Source organism: Oncorhynchus mykiss, chromosome 18, assembly GCF_057628025.1.
Source record: "Oncorhynchus mykiss isolate SJ-2025 chromosome 18, ASM5762802v1, whole genome shotgun sequence".
Classification (NCBI taxonomy): Eukaryota; Metazoa; Chordata; class Actinopteri; order Salmoniformes; family Salmonidae; genus Oncorhynchus; species Oncorhynchus mykiss.
The window spans coordinates 37,066,060-37,093,738 of record NC_143039.1 but is presented as its reverse complement, the minus strand read 5'-3'; the positions used below and the strand labels follow the sequence as shown (position 1 = coordinate 37,093,738).

Below are 27,679 nucleotides of genomic sequence, written 5' to 3'. Positions count from 1 at the left end.
TCAAGAAAGGAATGAAGAAGAGAGGAGATGGAAACACACAGTGGTGAGACATTCTGTAGCTAAAGATCATGTCAACCTTTTAATGATGATTTTTTTTTTAAATGCCCTTCTACTAGGCTATTCAAAATCAAATATAAAATCATTATAATTGAAGGCTAACTATTTAAGCCGTCCCGCACAATCAATGAACCAACAGCATTGCATATGTTCTCTCCCAGACTCATGGATAGAAAGTTTGGAGCATAGAATAGGGTAACCAGTCCATCCAGTATGCATAATACTACTTCCGGGTGTTTACTCAAATGACGAGTGAACCATCCCTTCACTTCATTTTGCGCTAACAACTTTGGTCTGACAAACATTTACGTGACACCCAGAATGCATTGGATGGTGTCAACAAAAAATAGCATAGCATTAGCTCATCATAATCAGTACAACTTTCTAAAAAAGTATTTTACACACATCGTACAGTGCATTTGGAAAGTATTCACATTTTGTTGTTTCAGCCTTACTCTAAAATTGATTAAATTGTATTTTCTCCTCATCAATCTACACAAAATACCCTATAATGACAAAGAAAAAACTATTTTTTTGCTGCACAGCTATTTTCATGTCTCTCTCTCGATTTTCAATCGGGTTCAAATTCGGGCTCTGGCTGGGCCACTCAGGGACATTCAGAGACTTGTCCCGAAGCTACTCCTGCATTGTCTTGGCTGTGTGCTTAGTGTCGTTGTCCTGTTGGAAGGTGAATCTTCGCCCCAGTCTGAGGTCCTGAGCGCTCTGGAGCAGGTTTTCATCAAAGATCTCTCTGTTCTTTGCTTCGTTTATCTTTCCCTCGATCCTGACTAGTCTCCCAGTACCTGCCACTGAAAAACATCCCCACAGCATGATGCTGCTACCACTATGATTCACCTTAGGAATGGTGCCAGGTTTCCTCCAGATGTGACACTTTGCATTCATGCCAGAGAACTCAATCTTAGTTTCATCAAACCAGAGAATATTGTTTCTCATGGTTTGAGAGTCCTTTAGGTGCCATTTGGAAAACTCCAAGCAGGCTGTAATGTGCCTTTTACTGAGGAGTGGCTTCCGTCTGGCCACTCTACTATAAATGCCAGATTAGGCTCCTTGAGTGGCGCAGTGGTGTAAGATACTTCATCCCAGTGCAAGAGGCATCACTGCAGTACCTGGTTCAAATCCAGACTGCATCACATCCAGATGTGTTTGGGAGTCCCATAGGGGTGTGCACCGTTGGCCGGGGTAGGCCATCATTGTAAATTAGAATTTTTTTCTTAACTGACTTTCCTAGTTAAATAAATAAAAACAATAATTGGTGGAGTGCTGCAGAGATGTTTGTCCTTCTGGAAAGTTCTCCAATCTCCACAGAGGAACTCTGGAACTCTGTCAGTGACCATTGGGTTCTTGGTCACCATCCTGAACAAAGCCCTTCACCCCTGATTTTTTCACCAGGTAGGCCAATTAGGAACAAATTCTCATTTACAGTTTGGCCAACCAGCCAGCTCTAGGAAGAGTCTTAGTGGTTCCAAATTTCTTCCATTTAAGAATGATGCAAGCCAATGTGGTCTTGGGGACCTTCAATGCTGCAGAAATGTTTTGGTACCTTTCCCCAGTTCTGTGCCTCGACACAATCCTGTCTCCGAGCTCTACAGACAATTCCTTTAACCTCAGGCCTTGGTTTCTGCTCTGACATGCAATGTCAACTGTGGGACCTTATATAGACATGTGTGTGCCTTTCCAAATCATGTCCAATCAATTGAATTTACTACAGGTGGACTCCAATCAAGTTGCAGAAACATCTCAAGGATAATCAATGGAAACAGGATGCACCTGAGATCAATTTCAAGTCTCATAGCAAAGGGTCTGTATACTTATGTAAATACATTTTTTCATTTTTTTATTTTTATATATTTGCCAAAAAATAAAAATAAACTGTTTTTACTCTGTCATTATGGGGTATTGTGTTTAGATTGATAACTTTTAAACAATTTTAGAATAAGGCTGTATTGTAAAAGAAAAAATGGAAAATGTCAAGGGGCTTGAATACTTTCCGAATGCACTGTATGTGTCCATTTCAATCTATGCAAGAATCGGAATGCATGATTTGTCACCAGAACTTGAAAATATGTGAATAAAAATTACTGAATTATTGCCAGACAACCAATTTTCCACAAACGAAGTTGGGCTTGCCGGTGTTATGATACTGATGATTTGTCATCACAGATGGTTTGCTTGCATTTCTACCGTTGCGACTAGATGGAGTAGCTAGGCCTACAGCAGCTCAATCTAGTGGTCGCATCGGGGACAACAGTTAGCATTGTAACTACGCCTACGCCTAAGCCTTTTTCCTTAACCTTATTCTCTTAAACTCCTGCTTAAATTCACCTAACCTGATGCGTTAGTTCCCCTAACCCAGGGGTGGGAAATTCCAGTCCTCGAGGGCCTGATTGGTGTCAGTTTTGCCCCAGCTCCAACTAACACACCTGACTACAATGCTCACCTAATCATGATCTTCAGATTAGAATGCAATTTGATTAATCAGCTGTGTTTGCTAGGGATGGAGAAAAAGTGTGACACCAATCAGGCCCTTGAGGACTGGAGTTGCTCACCCCTGCCCTAACCTGCCACGCTAATTCACCTGACCTGCTTTGTAAACAAACTATCTGTGAAGACAAATCATCAGTATCACCACACCGACAGCCAATCACATCACCACTGACACGCACTTAGAGCCATTCAGTGTTGTTGTTTATGTATGTAGCTAGTAGGCTAAGCTGTGGCATTAGCAATGTCCTTCAAAAGGAGCCAACTCACAAATGCAGAAGTTCTGGAGAATTTTTGGTGAATTCTGACAATGAGTCTGAGTATGAAAGTGAGGAATCATACTCTGACAGTGACAGTGATGAACTGCCCGCCCCCCAACCTTCTGGTTGTTGAACCCTGAATCTGAGGACTCCTTGCCCACTGACAAAGTCCAAGGCCCCCCCCTCTGATGCTAGTGGTGCTGGAACGCTGTGGTAATTGGAAGGCTGCCAGCCATTTCACCCCTCCTGGCCCTGCAGTTGGCTTTGATGTGTCCCAGTCTGGAGTGCAAAGCCGGCTTGCCCTCTCCCTCCGAGGCGGAGTGCTTCAAGCTGTTTCTTACAGAGGAGCTGGTGCGAAACATAATGGAGGAGACCAATCACTATGCCTTGGAGCTACAGGAGAAGCGAGATCCACATGAATGTTGGAACACCTCCTGGGACAGAGATAGGTCAAACCAGATTGTGGGCTTATGGCGCCAGAGAAGAAGACATACGTTTTACGTGCCCCGAGCCGATTGTGTTTTTTTGTTTGTTTATTTGCATTGTTTATAACTTGTTTTTTTACTTACTTTGTACATATTGTTGCCGCTACCGTGTCTTATGATCGAAAATAACTTGGAGACATTAGGACTGCAATTACTCTCCACGGACTAGCAGAATTCCTTTTTTCCTTTCACAACTCTGACGAGCCCAGGTAGAATATCTCATGATAAGCTGGAGACCACACTACCTACTGAGAGAGTTTTCATTTGTATTGTTCATAGCTGTTTACATACCACCACAGTCAGAGGCTGGCACTAAGACAGCACTGAATGTGCTGTATTCCACCATAAGCAAACAAGAAAACGCTCACCCAGAGGTGGCGCTCCTAGTAGCCAGGGACTTTAATGCAGGGAAACTTACATCCGTTTTACCAAATTTCTATCAGCATGTGAAATGTGCAACCAGAGGACAAAGAACCCCGTACCACCTACACTCCACAAACAGAGACACATGCAAAGCGCTCCCTCGCCCTCCATTTTTCAAATCTGACCATAATTCTATCCTCCTGATTCCTGTTTACAAGCAAAAATTAAGGCAGGAAGCACCAGTGACTAGATCAATAAAAAAGTGGTCAGAGTAAGCAGATGCTAAGCTACAGGCCTGTTTTTCTAGCACAGACTGGAATATGTTGTGGGATTCCTCCGATGGCATTGAGGAGTACACCACATCAGTCATTGGCTTCACCAATAAGTGCATTTATGATGTCGTCCCCACAGTGACCGTGCGTACATACCCCAACCAGAAGCCATGGATTACAGGCAGCATCCGCACTGAGCGAAATGCTAGAGCTGCCGCTTTCAAGGACCGGGACTCTAACCCGGAAGCTTATAAGAAGTCCCGCTATGCCCACCGACGAACCATCAAACAGGCAAAGCGTCAATACAGGACTAAGATTGAATCGTACTACACCGGCTCTGATGCTCATCGGATGTGGCAGAGCTTGCAAACCATTACAGACTACAAAGGGAAGCACAGCCAAGAGCTGCCCAGTGACACAAGCCTACTAGACGAGCTAAACTACTTCTATGCTTGCAATAACACTGAAACATGCATGAGAGCACCAGAAGACTGTGTGATTGCGCTCTCCGCAGCCGATGTGAGTAAGACCTACCCCAGGTCAACATTCACAAAGCCGCAGGGCCAGACAGATTACCAGGACGTGTACTGCGAGCATGCGCTGACCAACTGGCAAGTGTTTTCACTGACATTTTCAGTCTCTCCTTTGAAAGGCCGGTCATGGCTCACATCAGTACCACCATCCCAGAAACCCTAGACCCACTCTAATTTGCATACCGCCCCAACAGATTCACAGATGGCGCAATTGCTATTGCACTTCACGCTGCCCTCTCCCACCTGGACAAGAGGAACACTTAAGTAAGAATGCTGTTCATTGATTATAGCTCAGTGTTCAACACAATAGTGCCCTCTAAGCTCATCACTAAGCTCATGATCCAGGGACTGAACACCTCCTTCTGCAACTGGATCCTGGACTTCCTGACGGGCTGCTCCCAGGCGATGAGGGTAGGCAAAAACACATCTGCCACGCTGATCCTCATACACGGGGGCCCCTCAGGGGTCCGTGCTTAGTCCCCTCCTGTAATCCCTCTTCACCCACGACTGCATGGCCGTGCACGACTCCAACACCATCATTAAGTTTGCTGACGACATGACGGGTGTAGGCCTGATCACTTATGACGATGAGACAGCCTATAGGGAAGAGGTCAGTGACCTGGCAGTGTGGTTCCAGAACAACAACCTCTCCCTCAGTGTCAGCAAGACGAAAGGGCTGATCGTGGACTACAAGACATGTAGGGCCAAGCATGCCCCCATCCTCATTGACAGGGCTGTAGAGGAGTGGGTCGAGAGCTTCAGGTTCCTTGGTGTCCACATCACTAAGGAGTTAACATGGTCCACAAACACCAAAACAGTCTTGAAGAAGGCACGACAATGGCTCTTCCCCCCTCAGGAGGCTGAAAATATTTTTCCTGGGCCCTCAGGTTGCTATGAGAATTGCAAATGTGTTTTTACCTGCATAGGGCATCACTAAGCTATTTCCTGTACATTCCTTCATGTTGTGCTGAAAAAAGGAAAATATCTTCTTTAAAGAAAAAAATATATTTTCAAGAGCAACTGGCCCTATAAGCCAACTAATCCCTTTCAAAACACGTCAACAAATCATGCCAACTTTTGCCAAGCTCATGTGTGGTCTACTCAGTGACACCCACAAAACACAACTTTTAGCGTTGTACCTCATATTGCAGGACTCTGAAACCACTGTGAAATGAGCCATAGTAAGCTTATCAGTCAACCTACTATGTGTATCCTATTGGACATTCGTACTGCATTGTACAGCCTTACCTTTGGATTGTGGATCAATGAAATAGTGTCGTCAAATTTCCTCAATAAGAGCTGTGACACTAATATTTATGTAAACTCTTCACAGTTGTGATCTGTGGGTGTCGCTAAGTAGACTGATACTCTATTTCATTGATCCATAGGTAAGGCTGTACAGTGAAATATAGGTATGCCCCCCAGGCAATTCTGAAGTCTAATATATCCACACTGCAATTAGCAGATTCTTACTTTTATTTGTCCAATTGACAAATTATTGTCTTTTGTTGAAATGATATAACAACTTTCCAACCTTGTTGAGCATTTAGTCCAAATATGGCATGATTCCACTATTTGTATCCATTTACCCGCTCTTGTACTCCCTATTCATCCACGACTGCGTGGCTGCACACGACTCCAACACCATCATTAAGTTTGTAGATGACATGACGGTGGTAGGCCTGATCCCCGACGACGATAAGACAGCCTATAGGGAGGAGGTCAGAGACCTGGCATTGTGGTGCCATGACAACAAGCTCTCTCTCAATGTCAGCAAGACAAAGGAGCTGATTGTGGACTACAGGAAACGGAGGGATGAGCACACCCCCATTCAAATTGATGGGGCTGTAGTGGAGCGGGTCGAGAGCTTCATGTTCCTCTGTGTCCACATCACTAAGGATCCATCATGGTCCACACACACCAACACATTGTGACGAAGGCACGACAATGTCTCTTCCCCACCCTCAGGAGGCTGAAAAGATTTGGCATGGGCCCTCAGATCTACAACTGCACCAATGAGAGCATTTTGACTGGCTGCATCACCAGTTGGTATGGAAACTACTTGGCATCCGACTGCAAGGCTCTACAGAGGTTAGTAATTACGGCCCAGTACATCACTGGGGCCGAGCTTCCTGCCATCCAGGAACTCTATACTATGCGGTATCAGAGGAAGGCCCTAAAAATTGTCAAAGACTCCAGCCACCGAAGTCATTCGCTGTGCTACCGCATAGGAAGTGGCACGGATGCACTAAGTTTGGAACCAACACGACTCTGAACAGCTTCTACCCCCAAGCCATAAGACTGCTAAATAGTTAACCAAATTGCTACCTGGACTAGCATTGACACTTTTTGCACTAACTCTTTTGACTCATCACACATGCTCCTCACACATTTTTCTCTCTGCTTTACTCGGAAGTAAGAAACAAAGCATATCACTGTTAGTTTAAACCTGTTGTTTATTAAGCATGTGACAAATAAAACTGGATTTGATTTTGATCTATTACAACGATGTTCTTGACTCTGGCTCAAAATAATATTTTCTCCGATTTTTCAGACAAACATAAAGGTTAGGAACACTCACAATGTAATTACATTATGGCCATGGCCAAAAGTATGTGGACATCTGCTCGTCGAACATCTCATTCCAAAATCATGGGCATTAATATGGAGTTGGTCCCCCCTTTGCCAGTCTCCACTCTTCTGGAATGGTTTTCCACTAGATGCTGGAACATTGCTGAGGGGACTTGCTTCCATTCAGCCACAAGAGCATTAGTGAGGCTCGCAGTCTGTGTACCAATTCAGCCAAAAGGTGTTTCATGGGGTTCAGTCCAGGGCTCTGTGCAGGTCAGTCAAGTTCTTCCACACTGATCTCAACAAACCATTTCTGTATGGACCTCACTTTTTGCACGGGGGCATTGTCATGCAGATACAGGAAAGGGCCTTCCCCCTAACTGTTGCCATAAAGTTGTAAGCACAGAATCGTTTGGAATGTAATTGTATGCTGTAGCGTTAAGATTTCCCTTCACTGGAACTAAGAGGATTAGCCCGAACAATGAAAAAGAGCCCCAGACCATTATTCCCCTTCCACCAAACTTTACATTTGGCGCTATGCAGTAATCTCTTGGCATCTGCAAAACCCAGTTGTGTCTGTTGGACTGCTAGATGGTGAAGTGTGATTCATCACTCCAGGGAACCTGTTTCCACTGCTCCAGAGTCCAAAGGCGGCAAGTTTTACACCACTCCGGCCGATGTCTTGTGTGCGGCTACTCAGCCATGGAAACTAATTTCATGAAGCACCCGACAAACAGTTATTGTGCTGACGTTGCTCACAGAGGCGGTTTGGAACTTGGTAGTGATGAGCTTGTGTGGCCTACCACTTCGCGGCTGAGCCGTTTTTGCTCCTAGATGTTTCCACTTCACAATAACAGCACTTACAGTTGACCAGGGCAGAACTTTGACAAACTGACTTGTTGGAAAGGTGGCATCCTATGACGGTGCAACGTTGAAAGTCACAGTAAGGCCATTCTACTGTCAGTGTTTGTCTATGGAGATTGCATGGCTGTGTGCTCAATTTTAAAATACCTGTCAGCAACGGTTGTAGCTGAAATAGCTGAATCCACACATTTTAAGGGGAGTGCACCTACTTTTGGCCATGTAGTGTACTTTGATCTATATTTGATTTGAATTTGAACATATAAAGATGAAGTGTATACAAAGGCTGTAACTTATTGAGCATACTTGTTCTCATACTGTCTTTAACACTCTCTCTCTCTCTCTCTCTCTCTCATCCTTTCTTCTTTCCCCCTCCCTCCCTCCCTCAATACCCCGTTCCCATCTAACCCTCTGTCTCTCTCCCTTCCATATTCCCCTCCCCCTTTCTCTCTCTTTGCTTCTCTCCCTCTGCTCTGTCCACCCTCCTCCCCTTATCCATAGGACAAGGAGGAGCAGTGGATGACGAAGCTGGTGTCGGGGCAGCATGACTTTGCCTTGCTGCAGCCGCTGCAGTGGAACATGCGCTACGAGGTGGAGATCACAGCTCGCAACGTCAAGGGCCTTTCGGAGCCCACCTTCTACCAGTTCTTCATGCCCCAGAAACCCGACATCATAGGTACACACAGTTGTGGGACCTGCATGTTCAAGCATGCATACACAGACCGTCATGTGCACACATACTGACAAAAATCCTTAGACAAACACACACACAAAGACAGTTCTGCACACAGAACTGTGTTTATATTCACTGACACTCACAGATGCCCGCACGCACACACACACACATACTAGTGGTGGCTGGTGACACTTTAAATGGGCAGGATGGGCTCATAGTAATGTCTGGAATGGAATTAATGGAATGGTCTCAAACACATTACCCAGCTGGTTTCCATGTGTTTGATACCATTCCATTTACTCCATTCCATCCATTATTATGAGCTGTCCTCCCCTTACCAGCCTCCTGTGACACACACTGCTGGGCGCAAACACATACAGTGCCTTCGGAAAGTATTCCGATCCCTTATTACAGCCTTATTCTAAAAGCAAACTACACACAATACCCCATAATGAGAAAGCGAAAACAGGTTTTTAGAAATGTTTGCAAATGTATTAAAAATAAAAACAGAAATACCTTATTTACATAAGTATTCAGCTCCTTTGCTATGAGACCCGCAATTGAGCCAAGGTGCCTCCTGTTTCCATCCTATCCTTGAGATGTTACTACAAGTTGATTAGAGTACACCTGTGGTAAATTAAATTGATTGATCAGGATTTGGAAAGGTACAAACCTGTCTATATAAGGTCCCACATTTGACATTGCATGTCAGAGCAACTACCAAGCCATGAGCTCCAAGACAGGATTGTGTCGAGGCACAGATCAGGGCAAGGGTACCAAAAAAATTAATTGAAGCATTGAAGGTCCCCATGTTCATTCTTAAATGGAAGATGTTTGGAACCACCAAGACTCTTCCTAATGCTGGCCGCCCAGCCAAACTGAGCAATCGCCTCTATGGCTTATTTATTGCCTATTTCTCTACTCTTCTACATTTGCACACACTGTACATAGCAATTGGCGGAGAAGGCCCTTGTTCAGGGAGGTGACCAAGAACCTGGTGGTCACTCTGTCAGAGATCTAGAGTTCCTCTGTGGAGATGGGAGAACCTTCCAGGAGGACAACCATCTCTGCAGCACTCCACCAATCAGGCCTTTATGGTAGAGTGGCCAAACAGAAGCCACTCCTCAGTAAAAGGCACATGACAGCCTGCTTGGAGTTTGCCAAACAGCACCTAAGACTCTCAGACCATGAGAAACAAGATTCTCTGGTCTGATGAAACTAAGATTAAACTCTTTGGCCAGAATGCCAAGCGTCACGTCTGGAGGAAACCTGGCACCATCCCAATGGTGAAGCATGGTGGTGGCAGCAAATCAAAGTTGTAGACCTTACAGTGAAATGCTTACTTACAGGCTCTAACCAATAGTGCAAAAAAGGTATTAGGTGAACAATAGGTAAGTAAATAAATAAAACAACAGAAAAAAGACAGGCTATATACAGTCGCTAGGCTATAAAAGTAGCAAGGCTACATCCAGACACCGGTTAGTCAGGCTGATTGAGGTAGTATGTACATGTAGATATGGTTAAAGTAACTATGCATATATGATGAACAGATAGTAGCAGTAGCGTAAAAGAGGGGTTGGCGTTTGGTGGGTGGCGGGACACAATGCAGATAGCCCGGTTAGCCAATGTGCGGGAGCACTGGTTGGGCAGCTCAATGCCTCATGCTATGGGGAAGTTTTTCAGCTGCAGGGACTCTGAGACTAGTCAGGATCAAGGCAAATATGAACAGAGCAAAGTACAGAGAGATCCTTGATGAAAACCTGCTCCAGAGCGCTCAGGACCTCAGACTGGGGCAAAGGTTCGCCTTCCAACAGGATAATGATCCTAATGACACAGCCAAGACAACGCAGGAGTGGCTTCAGGAAAGGTCTCTAAATGTCCTCTCTAGCCAGACCCCGGACTTGAACTCGATCGAACATCTCTGGAGAGACCTCAAAATAGATGCGCAGCAACACTCCCCATCAAACCTGACAGACTCAATGCTGTAATCGCTGCCAAAGGTGCTTCAACAAAGTACTGAGAAAAGGGTCTGAATACCTATGTAAATGTGATATCAGTTTTTCATTTTTTATAAATGGGAAAAACATTCTAAAACCTGTTTTTGCTTTGTCATTATGGGGTATTGTGTGTAGATTGATGAGGGGAAAAAATATTGAATTGTAGAAAAAGGCTGTAACGTAACAAAATGTGGAAAAAGTCAAGGAGTCCCAATACTTTCTGAAGGCACTGTACTGTACCTACTCACCCAGGTAAACCCACTGTAGAGTTATGAGCACACACTCAAATCACCTTCTATTGGGGTTATGTGTGGGCAAAGGGAGCAGGATCAAACGCAGAGAGCGTTGGTTTGATTAGGCCATGCTGTTTGATAAGCATATCTGTCTGGGCCTCTCAATGTTCCTGGGAGAGAAGAGGCCGACTGTAGGATGCTTATCATTATCAAACAGTCCCCAGAGTTTTATGTAAGACCACACACACATACACAAACCATCACAAAGGGAACAGTTTACAGTGAGTCACCACTTCCATATATATGCCCCCCTGTGGAGCCTGATTATTTTTGTTGCTTAGGTCGTTTCTGCTGCTGCTCATGGAGGAGCGACTGTTTGCCTCTCTCATTACTGGAGTGGCTAAACTGTGTGTGTGTGTGTGTGTGTGTGTGTGTGTGTGTGTGTGTGTGTGTGTGTGTGTGTGTGTGTGTGTGTGTGTGTGTGTGTGTGTGTGTGTGTGTGTGTGTGTGTGTGTGTGTGTGTGTGCTGCTCCTTAAATGGAAAACAAGGCTGCGAACATTAAGCAGAGTCACTTCGATTGGCTGTCCCCTCTCGATAGCAAACAGAGGGTGAGAGAGACCGGGGGCAAAAAAACAACAACAAATCGTTTACTTTTAATCCCAGTTTATTTCCTGTTGAAGGGTCCAATGAGAGGGAAAGGAGTGGCCAAAATTGAACAATGACAATGGAGTCCTGTCACCTGTCAGTATTCGTCATTAATCGCCATCCGTGGGGTCTATTCAGGAGGTTGAAATGTTAAAGAAAAATAAGATAAATGTATTATTTAGAATAGATATGGTTGTCTGTTGAATAGGGATTTGTGACAGCTCTATTCATTATATTTATTACTGCAACCTTCTGAATAGTTCCCTTCACTGAACACATCCAAATTGTTTGACTTTTGATATTGTAGTGACACCATTAAATGCCTACTTGCAGTGTATCTGATATACTGTATAACCTCCAAGGATCTACTATATGCCTCTCTCTGTGTTTCTTTTCTAAACAATCTCTATTCAATTCTCCCTCTTTATGCATTATGCATTCCCTGGGTCTGAAATGGTTGCTTTTCTTTTTTCCGCCTCTCCTCCCTTTCTTTCTCTCTCCTAGATTGTCTTGCAATGAACTGCCACTACACCTCCCCTCTCCCTTACTTTTTTTCCATCCATGAACTCCCCTTTGAAAAATGTAATTGATTGCCACTCTGCCCTTGGTTCCTTTCCCTCCATCCTTCTTAAATCATAGCACCACTCACTTTAGACCTCCTGAATCACTATAGAGTCTTCCCTATTTCCCTCCTAAATCCTGTCTCTTCCCGGCTGTTTCTTTTTGAATGATCTACCTTCTGTAGGATTTTTGGCATCCATCTGGGTTTTATGCCCCCTATGTGTTTACCATATGGCCTGATGGATGTGAATGGAACGGAACATTTTGTATGTTGAATGATATGGCGAGTGTTTGTCTCTGTTTAAAGCTACCAAAGAGGTAATCATTCTCCTGTACAATATCATATACTACTCACTTCTAACACACACCAGTGGTGCTGGTTTAAATACATTGAAAAGAACATAACAGAAACGCCCGCAAACTATGTGCTCCTTATAACACCTTTAAAGGATCTTTAAAGTTGTAAGTTGAACCACTCTTCACTGGTAATGTAAACTTCTAAAATATTCCCCTTGATTTTGGAAGAATACAACATATGCATGCTTAAACTATTGTAGTACAACGCTACTGTTGCTATCAAAATAATAATGATGCCCATTAATGTAACTACAGCTCTCATGAATTCCGTTTCTTTTTTCAGGGGAAAACAAGACAAGGTGATGTACAGCCAATTATCTTGAACACGCCCTACCCCCCCCCCCAAAAACTCACAAGCATGTACATACAAAACACTCAACACTGTTGCAATACATTTTTTCATCAAGAGTAATTTCAGTTTGGAAATTAACTATGTTGGGGAAGCAGCCTAGAAATGCTGTGAAAATGTCTACTTTCTTACGGAGCCACTTAGGGATCATGGTGGAGAAAAAAAAGACTGTCAGGCAAATCCGTTCCCTAGTTTTTTTTATCCATTCCCTCAGATGTTTTATTTGTTCCATGTTCTCCTTGTGTCGACTAATATGTTGTTCCTACTTGCCGAAAACATATTGCAGCATAATATATATAGCATATATACATATATATCATTATATTTAGTAAATTACATGTTTCAAATGGTGATGATTACCTAACATTTAATAGCTTATTTCCAGTTTCAGTGTTTTCATATGCCTCCAAATCATAAGGTAACGGGTGTGAAAACCCCCTCAATTAACCTAAGTAATTTCAGTCATAACTGAATGATGGACAGTACCAGTCAAAAGTTTGGACACACCTTCTCATTCAAGGGTTTTTCTTTATTTTTACTATTTTCTACATTGTAGGATCATAGTGAAGACATCAACACTATGAAATAGCACATGGTATCATGTAGTAGCCAAAAAAGTGTAAATATTTGAGATTCTTCAAAGTAGTCACTCTTTGCCCTGATGACAGCATTGCACACTCTTGGCATTCTCTCAACCAGCTTCATGAGGTCACCTGGAATGCATTTCAATTAACAGGTGTGCCTTTTTAAAAGTAAATTAGTGGAATTTCTTTCCTTCTTAATGTGTTTGAGCCAATCAGTTGTGATGTGACAAGGTATGGGGTGGCATACAGAAGATAGCCCTATTTGGTAACAGACCAAGTTCATATTATGTCAAGAACAGCTCAAATAAGCAAATAGAAAAGACAGTTCATCATTACTTTAATTAAGACATGAAAGTCAGTCGATTTCAAGAACTTTTCTTCAAGTGCAAAAACCATCAAGCTCTATAATGAGACTGGCTCTCATGAGGACCACCACAGGAAAGGAAGACCCAGAGTTACCTCTGCTGCAGAGGATATGTTATTAGAGTTAGCAGCCTCAGATATTACAGCCCAAATAAATGCTTCACAGAACTCAAGTAACAGACACATCTCAACATCAACTGTTCAGTGGAGACTACGTGAATCAGGCCTTCATGGTTGAATTGTTACAAAGAAACCACTGCTAAAGGACACCAATAAGAAGAAGATACTTGCTTGGGCCAAGAAATACGAGCAATGGACATAAGACCCATGCAAATTTGTCCTTATTCTTATTAATATGGCTAGTATGACAACGTAAATGATGTCAATCTGGCATGAAAAACCTTAGCATTTATTTATCTCGCGAGAAGGACAATGTTGGTCCACTGTCTGTGTGTTTGTGTGTATATGTATGCCTAAGCGCCATGAAAGTGACTCGCCACTACATCATTCTTCCGGTGTCAGTCCCCTAATTATTTTAAATGGGCTTGGCGATTATATATTACTTTTGTGAAAATGCAGTTGTTTAAAATATATATTTATCAGATTATATTTGTGATTGTGGCTGAATTTACTCCTTCCAGATGCCGTTTAATATTATGTTGCGCTGACGAACATTGCGCTACATTTTTGCCCTTTTAAGGCCATTCAAAAAGGTAACAAACATTAGAAAACTACAGGGCTACTTCCTTGAAAATGTTGCTGCGCTTTCGATGCAGGTTAACACAACCATTGGAACAAAGTGTCGGGTGGATTCCAACTTTGAGATTTTTGGTTCTAACCGCTGTGTCTTTGTGAGAAGCAGAGTAGGTGAACAGATGATCTCTGCGTGTGTGGTTCCCACTGTGAAGCATGGAAGAGGAGGTGTGATGGTGGGGGTGCCTTGCTGGTGTCTGTGATTAATAAAAAATTCAAGGCACACTTAACCAGCATGGCTACCACAGCATTCTGCAGCGATACCCAATCCCATCTGGTTTGTGCTTAGTGGGGCTACCAACACACCTCCAGGCTGTGTAAGGGCTATATGACCAAGAAGGAGGGTGATGGAGTGCTGCATCAGATGACCTGGCCTCCACAATCACCCGACCTCAACCCAATTGAGATGGTTTGGGATGAGTTGGACCGCAGAGTGAAGGAAAAGCAGTCAACAAGTGCTCAGCATATGTGGGAACTCCTTCAAGACTGTTGGAAAATCATTCCAGGTGAAGCTGGTTGAGAGAATGCCAAGAGTGTGCAAAGCTGTCATCAAGGCAAAGGGTGGCTACTTTGAAGAATCTGAAATATAAAACATATTTTGATTTGTTTAAAAAATGTTGGTTACTACATGATTCCATATGTGTTTCTTCATAGTTTTGATGCCTTCACTATTATTCTACGATGTAGAAAATCCCCCTGAATGAGTGGTTGTGTCCAAACTTTTGACTGGTACTGTATGTTTACACTTTGTGCAAACTCGTATTTATGCAACTTAGACAACATGAACAGTTGTCAATTTTGTGTGCTTTACCCCTCATGCATAAAGCTAGGGCCATATATAAGTCCAGTAAAACATGGTGCATCCAAGCACCTGGATGTGTTTATGTTGTTTACAATTGTGCATATGACTCATCTGAGGCAGAAAGGATAGGCATGCAAATGTATTGTGCATCAAATTCCAAGAGGGTTCGGGGGTAAAATGTGCAGTTATGCGCTCTCAACCCTGCGCTAGGCAGGTGAACATCTTGTGTGACGTAGCCAACCAGGCACAGATAGATGACTCTTTGTTCATAACTAAAACTGATAGCTATTTGCTTTATTGAAATTACAATACATTCACCTGGAAATGAGCTAATTGCCAGGCTAGAGTAGGTTGCAAAAGAACATAATATAGAATGTAGATATAGAACAGCTAGGGAGCCTAGGGATGAGAGTGCGTCATTGCACCATATTTGCACCTTGAGTGGTTTTAAATGCCCCTTTATTAATATGCCCTTATGATTTGGAGGCAAATGAAAATAAGCTATTGAATGGTCATTGATCACCACCATTTGAAGCATTTAGGCTGCAATATGTTGTTGGCCAAGTGGGCCGTCATGATAGCCTACATAAAAAGAAGAGGGGACAAATACAAAATCAAAGGGAACAGATAAAAAGAAAGAGGGAACAGATTAACCTGTCTGTTTAATTTCTTCTCCGCCATGACCCCTAAGGGGCTCCATACTTTCTCTAACATTTCTAGACAATAATCCCTGCTGGAGCCTCTGAATATGACAGAAACTCTCCGAAAGGACAGACCATGTCAAGTCACTATGATTACAGTCGTTTGGTTGTCAGGCGTCCCATTTAGGCGGCCATTTTGAGCCATTTGAGCTTTGTGATTTAACAAGTGGCTGATTCTAGGCCCTATCACTCTCCCTTCCCAGGAACACTTTTGTCTGTGCTTTACAGCAATCACCACACCATCGAGCCCAACTAACCGGCCCCATTTCGTTCCGCAACCCTAGCGGCAACGAGGGTACTTTGCTCTTTAAAAGTGTGTTCGGCGGTAACGCTTCGTTTGGGCTCGCCATTTTGGAGTTGCGTGCAGGCCAGATCTCGGGGCCTTTTCATGAGTCATCATTCTTGACGAATTGTTGGAGAGTGGTTAAGGAGAGAAAGTGCCTGTGTCTAATGTTTCTGTGACCTTTGGTCTTGGATGTGGAAGAGATGTAGTATACCGTATAAACGGAACATTGTAAATGCACTGGGATAAAGTGTGAACTTTTGGTCAAGGCAATTATGTCTCGTAACTGCATGGAGAATGTTTAAAATTACATTATAGAGTAGATATTAGTTTGCTTGAAATGGCATGAGAAGAATGATTTACAACATAGTCTATGTTGCTCCGGACAACACTCTAGTTTTAAACAACATTATAATAGTCTTTGATGGTTTTTCCATTTCCTGATTATTGAAGTGTACTTCAGCTATGTTAAGGCTCTTTAATTCAGCCTTAGTAATGGTGGAGACTCATCATTCCTCTTATCTCTTAAATAAGAGGATCTGGTGTGGGTGTGCTGATTCTCTTCCAAGGCTTTCTCTAATGGAGTAGCAATACTTCCCCATGGCATAGAGCACAAATTGGACCCTCAAGTCTAGCTATGATGGCGTCACACTCACACACACACACCCACTCACAGTGATGTTTATCCCTAAAAACCATTAGCACCCGCAAGTTTCCGCCCAATCAATGGCTCCCGTTTTGTCATCGTTAATTGACCGACTACCTCTCAGATCTAATCAAGTCCAACTCAATGAGTGCTCGGGCCTAATGAGTTGATGTCAGAGACGTAGCTGTATACGGATGGCTCCCACTCCGAGAGAGATGCAGGATGACTAGCATTAACAGACTATCAAATTGAGCCGCTAATGGGCTAATAAATCAAGAGCCAATAGGACGTGCTTTCAAGATTAATCACATGGAATAAGCAGACAGGGAAATTGATATACATCACCATCGGTTTGATAGGATATAGAGTAGAAGACCAGAAAGACACAATTAGCGAATTTTAACAAACTTTGTCATTTCCGGTCTTTTCTGCTACTATGAGCTGATTTGTCACTGCTTGGATTATGAGGGTAAGATCAAAAGCTATAAGGTTTAGAGTTCTATCCTCTCACTGGGGCTCTGAAACTGATGTGGTCGCTGTTATTCTCAACGACCTCAAAGACATAATTCAGCACTGCGAAAGGAAGTAGTAGTAGTAGTTGTGTTTTGATGCCGAACCCAGGTAATATATTTGGCGGAATAGATTGGAATGAATTTCGAACACACACAAGGTAGGCAGCTAGAGCAGCTAACCCCAGAGGCACTTGACAGCAGAACAAGACTTCTCCTTGTTCCCCTTTTCCGTTTTCCCTCCTTTTTTCTTTATTTTCATTGTCTTCAGTCGAGAGATCTAGCTACCCCGAGACCTTGAGACACCCCAGCTGTCATCGTTTGAACATTGCAAGGCACCTAATAGACATTTGTCTCTGTCAAGATTTGAATTACATTCACTTGGCGAGAATTCTTTTTCATTTCACCTTATTGCTCAGCAAATTGGAAATCGGAGGTGCGAAAAGTAAAAAAGAGGTATGTATTTCCCCCTGGCTTCCTTCCTTCCTTGGTCCCGCTTATTTGAAATGTGTTGCTTCACGTCCATTGATTCCCTCCCATAATAAAGAGATCAAACCAGGCTCGCAATGGAATGCAAGGCAAACGACTGCTGAGCCAGTGGCTCAAGAAAGATTGATACGGTTAAATGAGTATGTGCCACTGTAAGGAAAAAATACACTGTTAATGGGTTCTCTCCCTTGGAATGCCCCATTCTCAATCACTAACTATTTCTAATTTACTATATATGCTTTGACAATGTCCTTTCCACTATTTGAACCGAGGTCAGTGAACCATCATACAAGGTCGGCAAATTTTGTAAACTGGTTTCTAGTTCTAGAGATGTCAGATTACAACCAGGTAAAAGTGTTCTTAATTATAAGCAAAATAATTAATTATAATTAATTATAAGCAAAATAGTTCAATACGACATTGCGCAGTTTTGATGAGAAAAGGTCAATAAGGTAAACATTTTTTATCATTGTTCTGTTTACCCTTGAGGATTACTTGCAAAGCAGGCATCTCAAATGGCACCCAGTTCTCTATATACTGCACTACCGCTTACCTGGTCAAAAGTAGTGCGCAATAAAGGGAATAGGGTGCCATTTGGGACGCAAGCTAACATTCTTAATGGGAGACAGGAAAGTAGTTACCACCTACTAAGCTTTGGCTCATCTACCTTCAAATTAATTCAGATACATTTTGCCGACAGAGAGAGCCCCGTGGCAGAGGGGAAATATTGATCCAATCAAAGAGGTTTGCCGCTGCCTCACGTCCCATGATGCAACACTAAAAACCCACTACTTTAATTTAAATTCCTAGCTACAAGGCTTTCCCTCTCTCTTTTTCTCTCATTCACTCAATCTTCCTCTCTCCTTCTGTCTCTATTCCCTCTTCCTTGCACTAAGCTGCTCGTTAGCTCTAACGGTGCTTGCCACTGATTGCTCTCGCCGCCAGCGTCGTTCGTTCTCGTTCAGGTGTGTCTGTAGGTGTTCGGATCTGACCCTATACCACAGGCTCTATTTGATCAACAACAAGGTTACTGGTGCTCACCAGTGCTCACAATTAGAAAACACCAGGGGTGTGTCCCGAATGGCACTACAGTAGTGGGACACAGCCCAGATGAGGAGAGGAGAGGAATCTGAGCTAAATGCTTGAGTGTATATTCGCATAATATGTATGAAATAGATATTTTTGCTGGGGTAAAAAAAATTATCTATGTGGAAATAGCTGGGGTAGCTTTCAGTGAGGGGTATCATATGAGTTTGGTTATGACCACCTTTGTCCAGGTTACCGGCGTATGTTATGGCTCACAGTGTGTGTGTGTCTGTCTGTTTGTATGTCTGTCTAGCTTAGTGATGGTGCTCTCTATGTCCTCTTGTCCTACCTGGGCCTGCATTTATCTCCAACAGCCTGTGCCTGGGGTATATGACTATGAAGTGTGTGTCTGTCTGGGTTGGTTATTGGCTCGCTGTGCAGGATCCTGGGCGTGAAGCATCTCAGACTATGCATATCTGGCTTCGTGAGTGACAGTGTTCTCTCTGCCCCTCTTATCCTGCCTTAACAGTCTCTGTTGTGGAACTGGGGTGTTTTACTGTATGATTTGTACTATGTCTGTCCGGGTTATTGGCATCAGCTTCTCAGAGGGGTTAGGTTAAAAGAGGAAGACACATTTCAGTTGAAAGCATTCAGTTGAACATCTGACTAGATATCCCCCTTTCCCTTTCCTTTCTTCCTGGGGTCCGAACACATTAATGCACTTACATTACACATAAAACACAAGATAAAACAGTACATGATATAACATTATTACACCACTACATACAGTGCATTCAGGAAGTATTCAGACCCCTTGACTTTTTCCACATTTTGTTATCTTACAGATTTATTGTAAAATGGGATATTCATGCAAGCTACTCAATACTGCCCCCCAGTCACCAAGTAGTTAAGGACAGTATAACAAGATAAATGTACTCTGAAAGTAGACACGTACGACTTACCAGGGTTGCATCTAAATGTTGTAAAACTTATGTGATTAAGAATATTTTTGTGAAGATGAAATGTGATTTTAGCCATCTAACTGAGATAATTGTTTTTCATATAATCTTTTGCCAAGTCAGTAACCACGCCCACGTGAGCGCCGACATTGTGGCAACGTGATGAAACCGCCCTCCAAGGTGAGTGCTTAAAATGACTCGCTGAAGAATGAACATATCAGACCAAAACATGCCAGGTTGCTGCTGGTATGTAAAGTGGTCCTAGTTCTAACCCGAATAATCAACCATTGACACCAGTCTACGTGCAGCGCGAGCTGAATACATAAAAAATGGTTTAACACTACAAAAGCAGAAAATAGTGTGACTCTCTGGAACTCTCAAGCGAAGAGGATAGGGACTATACCGGAACATTCCGTCTGCAACTGTTTAAATACCGTAGCCTCGTAAACTTGACCGAGGACAATCGCGTGGGTACTGCTGAAGGAACCAGTCTAACGAACACTCAGAGACAAAGAAGCTTACTACAACTTGTAAGGATATTGTGACTTCTGGTGGACAACCAGAGACTTGCATCGAACTCACCATTGACGGATCGAGTGGTTTCAACAGACAGAGACGACAAAGACATACAAGCGTAAATTTATTCACTACCTTTAAAAAGTTTGGCGTCACTTAGAAATGTCCTTGTTTTCCATGAAAAGATACATGAAATTAGTTGCAAAATGAATTTAAGACGTAAATAATGATTTTTAATTTAAATAATAATTGTCCTTCAAACTTTGCTCTCGTCAAAGAATCCTCCATTTGCAGCAATTACAGCCCTGCAGAAATTTGGCACTCTAGTTGTCAATTTGTTGAGATAATCTGAAGAGATTTCACCCCATGCTTCCTGAACCACCTCCCACAAGTTGGATTGGCTTGATGGGAACTTCTTACGTAACATACGGTCTAGCTGCTCCCACAACAGCTCAATAAGGTTGAGATCCGGTGACTGTGCTGGCCACTCCATTATAGACAGAATACCAGCTTACTGCTTCTTCCCTAAATAGTTATTGCATAGTTTAGAGCTGTGCTTTGGGTCATTGTCCTGTTGTAGGAGGAAATTGGCTCCAATTAAGTGCCATCCACAGGGTATGACATGGCGTTGCAAAATTAAGTGATAGCCTTCCTTCTTCAAGATCCCTTTACCCTGTACGAATCTCCCAATTTACCACCACCAAAGCACCCCCAGACCATCACATTGCCTCCACCATGCTTGACAGATGGCGTCAAGCCATCCTCCAGCATCTTTTTATTTGTTCTGCGTATCACAAATGTTCTTCTTTGTGAGCACCTATATTTATCTGTCCATAACATTTTTTTTCCAATCTTCCTCTGTCTTGTGTCTGTGTTCTTTTACCCATCTTAATCTTACATTTTTATTGGCCAGTCTGGGATGTGGCTTATTCTTTTTAACTCTGCCTAGAAGGCCAGCATCTCGGAGTCGCCTCTTCGCCATTGAAACTGGTGTTTTGCGGGTACCATGTAATGAACCTTCCAGTTGAGGACTTGTGGGGCATCTGTTTCTCAAACTAGACACTCTAATGTACTTGTCCTCTTGCTCAGTTGTGCACCGGGGCCTCCACACTCCTATTTCTATTCTGGTTAGAGACAGTTTGCGCTGTTCTGTGAAGGGAGTAGTACACATCGTTGTACAAGATCTTCAGTTTCTTGGCAATTTATCACATGAAATAGCCTTAATTTCTCAGAAACAGAATAGACTGTTTCTGGCCACTTAGAGCCTGTAAACGAACCAACAAATGCTGATGCTCCAGATACTCCAGTTTTATTTCTTCTTTAATTAGGACAAAGGTTTTCAGCTTTGCTAAATGGTTTTGTAATGATCAATTAGCCTTTTAAAATGATTAACTTGGATTAGCTAACACAACGTGCCAAAGGAGTGATGGTTGCTTATAATCCAATCAAATCTACTTGTAAAGCCCTTCTTACATCAGCTGATATCTCAAAGTGCTGTATATAAACCCAGCCTAAAACCCCAAACAGCAAGCAATGCAGGTTTAGAAGCACAGTGGCTAAGAAAAACTCCCTAGAAAGGCCAGAACCAAGGAAGAAACCTAGAGAGGAACCAGGCTATGATGGGTGGCCAGTCCCCTTCTGGCTGTGCCGGGTGGAGATTATAACAGAACATGGCCGAGATGTTCAAAGGTTCATAGATAACCAACAGGGTCAAATAATAATAATCACAGTGGTTGTCGAGGGTGCAACAGGTCAACACCTCAGGAGAAAATGTCAGTTGGCTTTTCGTAGTCGATCACATTCAGAGTATCTCTACTGCAGTCTCTAGAGAGTTGAAAACAGCAGGTCTGGGACAGGTAGCACGTCCGGTGAACGGGTCAAGGTTCCATAGCCACAGGCAGAACAGTTGAAACTGGAGCAGCAGCACAGCCAGGTGGACTGGGGACAGCAAGGAGTCATCAGGCCATGTAGTCCTGAGGCAAGGTCCTAGGTCTCAGGTCCTTAGAGATAGAGAGAGAAATACTCCAGATATAACAGACTGACCCTAGTCCGCCGACACATAAACTACTGGAGGCTGAGACAGGAGGGGTTAGGAGACACTGTGGCCCCATCCGACGATGCCCTCGGAGAGGGCCAAACAGGCAGGATATAACCCCACCCACTTTGCCAAAGCACAGCCCCCACACCACTAGAGGGATATCTTCAACCACCAACTTACCATCCTGAGACAAGGCCGAGTATAGCCCACAAAGATCTCCGCCACCGCACAACCCAAAGGGGTTGTGACTCAACCCACTCAAGTGATACACCCCTCCTAGGGACGGCATGGAAGAGCACCAGTAAGCCAGTGACTCAGCCCCCATAATAGGGTTAGAGGCAGAGAATCCCAGTGGAGCGAGGGTTTACTGCTAACCTACAAAGCATTACATGGGCTTCCTCCTGCCTATCTTATCAGAGACAGGTATCCTATCAGAGACAGCAAGGGCGATTCATTGTTCCAGTGCCTTTCCATTCACCTTCACACTCCTGGGTCAGACTACACTCAATCAGGGGACCTACTGAAGAGATCTTCAATAAAGACTTAAAGGTTGAGTCCGAGTCTGCGTCTCTCACATGGGTAGGCAGACCATTCCATAAAAATGGAGCTCTATAGGAGAAAACCCTGCCTCCAGCTGTTTGCTTAGGTATTCTAGGGACAATAAGGAGGCCTGCATCTTGTGAACGTAGTGTATGTGTAGGTACTGTATGTACTGCAGGACCAAATCGGAAAGATAGGTAGGAGCAAGCCCATGTAATGCTTTGTAGGTTAGCAGTAAAACCTTGAAATCAGCCCTTGCCTTAAAACCTCTTAGAGTTCTCTTGAATTGTTTCAACATTTCGTTAAAAATCGCGCAACATTTCAACGTCCTGCTACTCATGGCAGGAATATAGTATATGCATATGATTAGTATGTGTGGATAGAAAACACTCTGCAGTTTCTAAAACTGGTTAAATCATGTCTGTGACTATAACAGAACGTGATCAGCAGTCAAAAATCCCCCCCCCAAAAAAGTATTCATCCGCCAGTCTTGTCTATGGCAAGAGAAAATAGATAGCGGCCAGTTTACAGTTCCTACAGCTTCCACACGATGTCGCCAGTACTGGAAATTGAGTTGGAATTAATCCTTGGTGCAATGAGAAATAGGCACTTCCTGTCATCCAGTACACAGGAGGAAGCTTATGGGAGAGAGACAATGGACCATGATTTCAAGAGTAGCTGCTATTGAATACAGATCGCCCCGTGATCAATTTGATCGATTATTAACGTTTACAAATACCTAAAGTTGGGTTACAAAAGTAGTTTAATGTGTTTTGTCAAAGTTTATAGGCAACTTTTTTAATTTAAAAAAATGACGTTGCGTTTTGGAAAGCATTTTTTTCCTGGTTCAGACGGGCTATATAAATGGACATTTTGGGTATACATGGACGGATTTAATCGAAAAAAAGACCCAATTGTGATGTTTATGGGACATATAGGAGTGCCAACAAAGAAGCTCGTCAAAGGTAATGAATGTTTTATATTTCATTTCTGCGTTTTGTGTAGCGCCGGCTACGCTAATTCTTTTGTTTACGTCCCCTTCAGGTATTTCGGGGGGTTGCATGCTATCAGATAATAGCTTCTCATGCTTTCGCCGAAAAGCATTTAAAAGATCTGATATGTTGGCTAGATTCACAACGAGTGTAGCTTTAATTCAGTACCCTGCATGTGTGTTTTAATGAAAGTTTGAGTTTTATCGAGTACTATTAGCATTTGGCGTTGCGCATTTCCATTTCCTGTTGGCCAGGTGAGACGCTAGCGTTGGAGTAATATGATCAAATTCTTTGGTTCTAGTCAGGATTCTAGCAGCTGTGTTTAGCACGAACTGAAGTTTATGTAGTGATTTATCCGGGTAGCCGGAAAGTAGAGCATTGCAATAGTCTAACCTAGAAGTGACAAAAGCATTTTTCTGCATCATTTTTGGACAGAAAGTTTCTGATTTTTGCAATGTTACGTAGATGGAAAAAAGCTGTCCTTGAAACAGTCTTGATATGTTAGTCAAAAGAGAGATCAGGGTCCAGAGTAATGCCAAGGTCCTTCACAGTTTCATTTGAGACAACGGTACAACCATTAAGATTAATTGTCAGATTTAAAAGAATATCTCTTTGTTTCTTGGGACCTAGAACAAGCATCTCTGTTTTGTTCGAGTTTAAAAGTAGAACGTTTGCAGCCATTCACTTCCTTAAGTCTGAAACACAGGCTTCCAGCGAGGGCAATTTTGGGGCTTCACCATGAAAGTTAACATTATGTTTCCGAATGACATCAGCAAGAGGTAAAATATATAGTGAAAACAATAGTGGTCCCAAAACAGAACCTTGAGGAACACCGAAATTTACAGTTGATTTGACAAACCATCCACAGAGACAAAATTATATCTTTCCGACAGATAAGATCTAACCCAGGCCAGAACTTGTCCGTGTAGACCAATTTGGGTTTTCAATCTCTCCAAAAGAATATAGTGATCGATGGTATCAAAAGCAGCACTAAGGTCTAGGAGCACGAGGACAGATGGCATTAAAAGGTCATTTACCACCTACACAAGTGCAGTCTCAGTGCTATGAGGGGGTCTAAAACCAGACTGAAGCGTTTCGTATACATTGTTTGTCTTCAGGTAGACAGTGACAGCTTTTTCTAAAAATCTTTGAGAGGAATGAGAGATTCGATATAGGCCGATAGTTTTTTTAATATTGGGCCTCTGTACGCATATGTAGATATTCCATAAAATATCTGGCATTTCCAGTTACAGTAGTCATTTACAATATTAACAATGTCTACACTGTATTTCTGATCATTTTATGTTATTTAAAGGACAAAAAATAGCTTTTCTATCAAAAACAAGGACATTTCTAAGTGACCCTAAACTTTTGAACGGTAGTGTACATTGCATTTCTTTTCGAATGAGTGGTCATTCTTGTGCGAAGTATTCACATTCCCATGATCATAGTTTTTCAACTGTATGTATGATGGGTCCCCTTCTGTCTTTCCAAACCTTTATCTGTCCCCACCCCCTCTCCATTGTGTAACTATCCGCCATATCGGGTTAGTCCACTAGGGACTTTTCATTTCATTATGTTAATAATCAATTCAGCCTATACTGTGTGTTTATGTATTTCTGTGTGATTATTTAGTGAGTATGTAAATAAATAATTAAGCCATTTTGTGAATTGCTGATTCAAACGTTAGGTTAGGGTTCGTGCATATATACAAGAATTGTGCAATGTTCAGAATGAGACTGATGAGGTAATGATTAATAATTGACTGTGATTGATGTAAGAGATTTGTATCTTTAGAGTTTAAGTTGGGAGATAGTAACTTGTTAAATAACTTTTCCTGTAGTGCCCCAAGATTGCTAATGAGTTAATTGTTACATGATTAATTTAATCACGTAATAATTAAACATAGTTCATTGATTTGATAAAATAACAGTCAACACATTAATGATATTCACATCATCATCTCATATGCAGTTCCTTATAAACTCACTCACCGAATCAGCGTATAAATTGATATTATTCTCTGAGGCTACCCGGAACATTTCATTTTTATTTTTATATTTTATTTTTATTTAACCTTTATTTAACTAGGCAAGTCAGTTAAGAACAAATTCTTAGTTACAATGACGGCCTCGTAACAGTGGGTTAACTGCAGCATTGAAGATCCCCAAGAACACAATGGTCTCCATCATTCTTAAATGGAAGAAGTTTGAAACCACCAAGACTCTTCCTTGAGCTGGCCGCCTGGCCAAATTGAGCAATCAGGAGAAGGGCCTTGGTCAGGGAGGTCCAGGGTTCCTCTGTGGAGATGGGAGAACCTTCCAGGAGGACATCCAGCACTCCACCAGCACTCCACCAATCAGGCCTTTATTGTTGAGTGGCCAGACGGAAGCCACTCCTCAGTAAAAGGCACATGACAGCCTGCTTGGAGTTTGCCAAACGGCACCTAAATTATTCTCAGATCATGAGAAACAAGATTTTCTGGTCTGATGAAACCAAGATTAAACACTTGGGCCTGAATGCCAAGCGTCACGTCTGGAGGAAACCTGGCACCATCCCTATTGTAAAGCATGGTGGTGGCAGCATCATGCTGTGGGGATGTTTTTCAGTGGCAGGGACTGGGAGACTAGTTAGGATCGAGGAAAAGATTAACAGAGCAAAGTACAGAGAGATCCTTGATGAAAACCTGCTCCAGAGTGCTCAGGACCTCAGACTGGGGCAAAGGTTCACCTTCCAACAGGACAACAACCCTAAGCACACAGCCAAGACAACACAGGAGTGGCTTTAGGACAAGTTTCTGAATATCCTTGAGTAGCCCAGCCAGAGCCCGGAATTGAAGCCGATCAAACATCTCTGGAGAGACCTGAAAGTAGCGACGCTCCCCATCCAACCTGACAGAGCTTGAGAGGATCTGCAGAGAAGTATGGGAGAAACTCCCTGAATACAGGTGTGTCGAGCTAGGGTCATACCCAAGAAGACTCATGGCTGTAATCGGTGCCAAAGGTGCTTCAACAAAGTACTGAGTAAAGCGTCTGAATACTTAGGTAAATATGTTATTTCCGGGGATATTTTTTTTATACATTTGCAAACATTTCTTAGAATAAATTTTTGCTTTGTCGTTATGGGGTATTGTGTGTTGATTAATGAGGGGCGGAAAAAACAATTTAATCAATTTTAGAATAAGGTTGTAACGTACATTTTTTGGGGAAAAGGTCAAGGGGTCTGAATACTTTCAGAATGCACTGTATCTACAATACAAAAAAAATTATAATACCATCATCCAACGTTATTTCAAATGATGTGTGTGTAGAGTGCTAGCATTTGTGTGTGTATATGTGTGTGTGTGCACCTGTGTGTGTCTCTTCACAGTCCACACCATAAGGTGTCTTTTTATCTAATTTATTTATCTGATTCTACTGCTTGCATCAGTTACCTCATGTGGAATAGAGTTCCATGTAGTCATGGCTCTATGTAGTACTGTGTGCCTGCCATAGTCTGTTCTGGACTTGGGAATTGTGAAGAGACCTCTGGTGGCATGTCTTGTGGGGTATGCAGGGGTGTCCGAGCTGTGTGCTAGTAGTTTAAACAGACAGCTCGGTGCATTCATCTTGTCAACACTTCTTTAAAAAACAAGTAGTGATGAAGTCAATCTCTTCACTTTGAGCCATGAGAGATTGACATGCATACTATTAATGTTAGCTCCCCATGTACATTAAAGGGCCAGCCATGCTGCCCTGTTCTGAGCCAATTGTAAA

General features: G+C 42.7%; 1 protein-coding gene across 9 annotated transcripts in view; it reads left to right on the top strand.

Moving 5' to 3' along the window:
- LOC110495975 (neural cell adhesion molecule 2) overlaps positions 1-27,679 on the top strand; it is a 422,938-nt gene that overhangs the window by 378,290 nt on the left and 16,969 nt on the right. For all 9 annotated transcript variants that reach the window (XM_021571547.3, XM_021571545.3, XM_090208333.1 and 6 more), the window contains exon 14: positions 8,406-8,580. In XM_021571547.3, the coding sequence (XP_021427222.1) occupies positions 8,406-8,580 (175 nt within the window). The remainder of the gene's footprint in view (positions 1-8,405; positions 8,581-27,679) is intronic.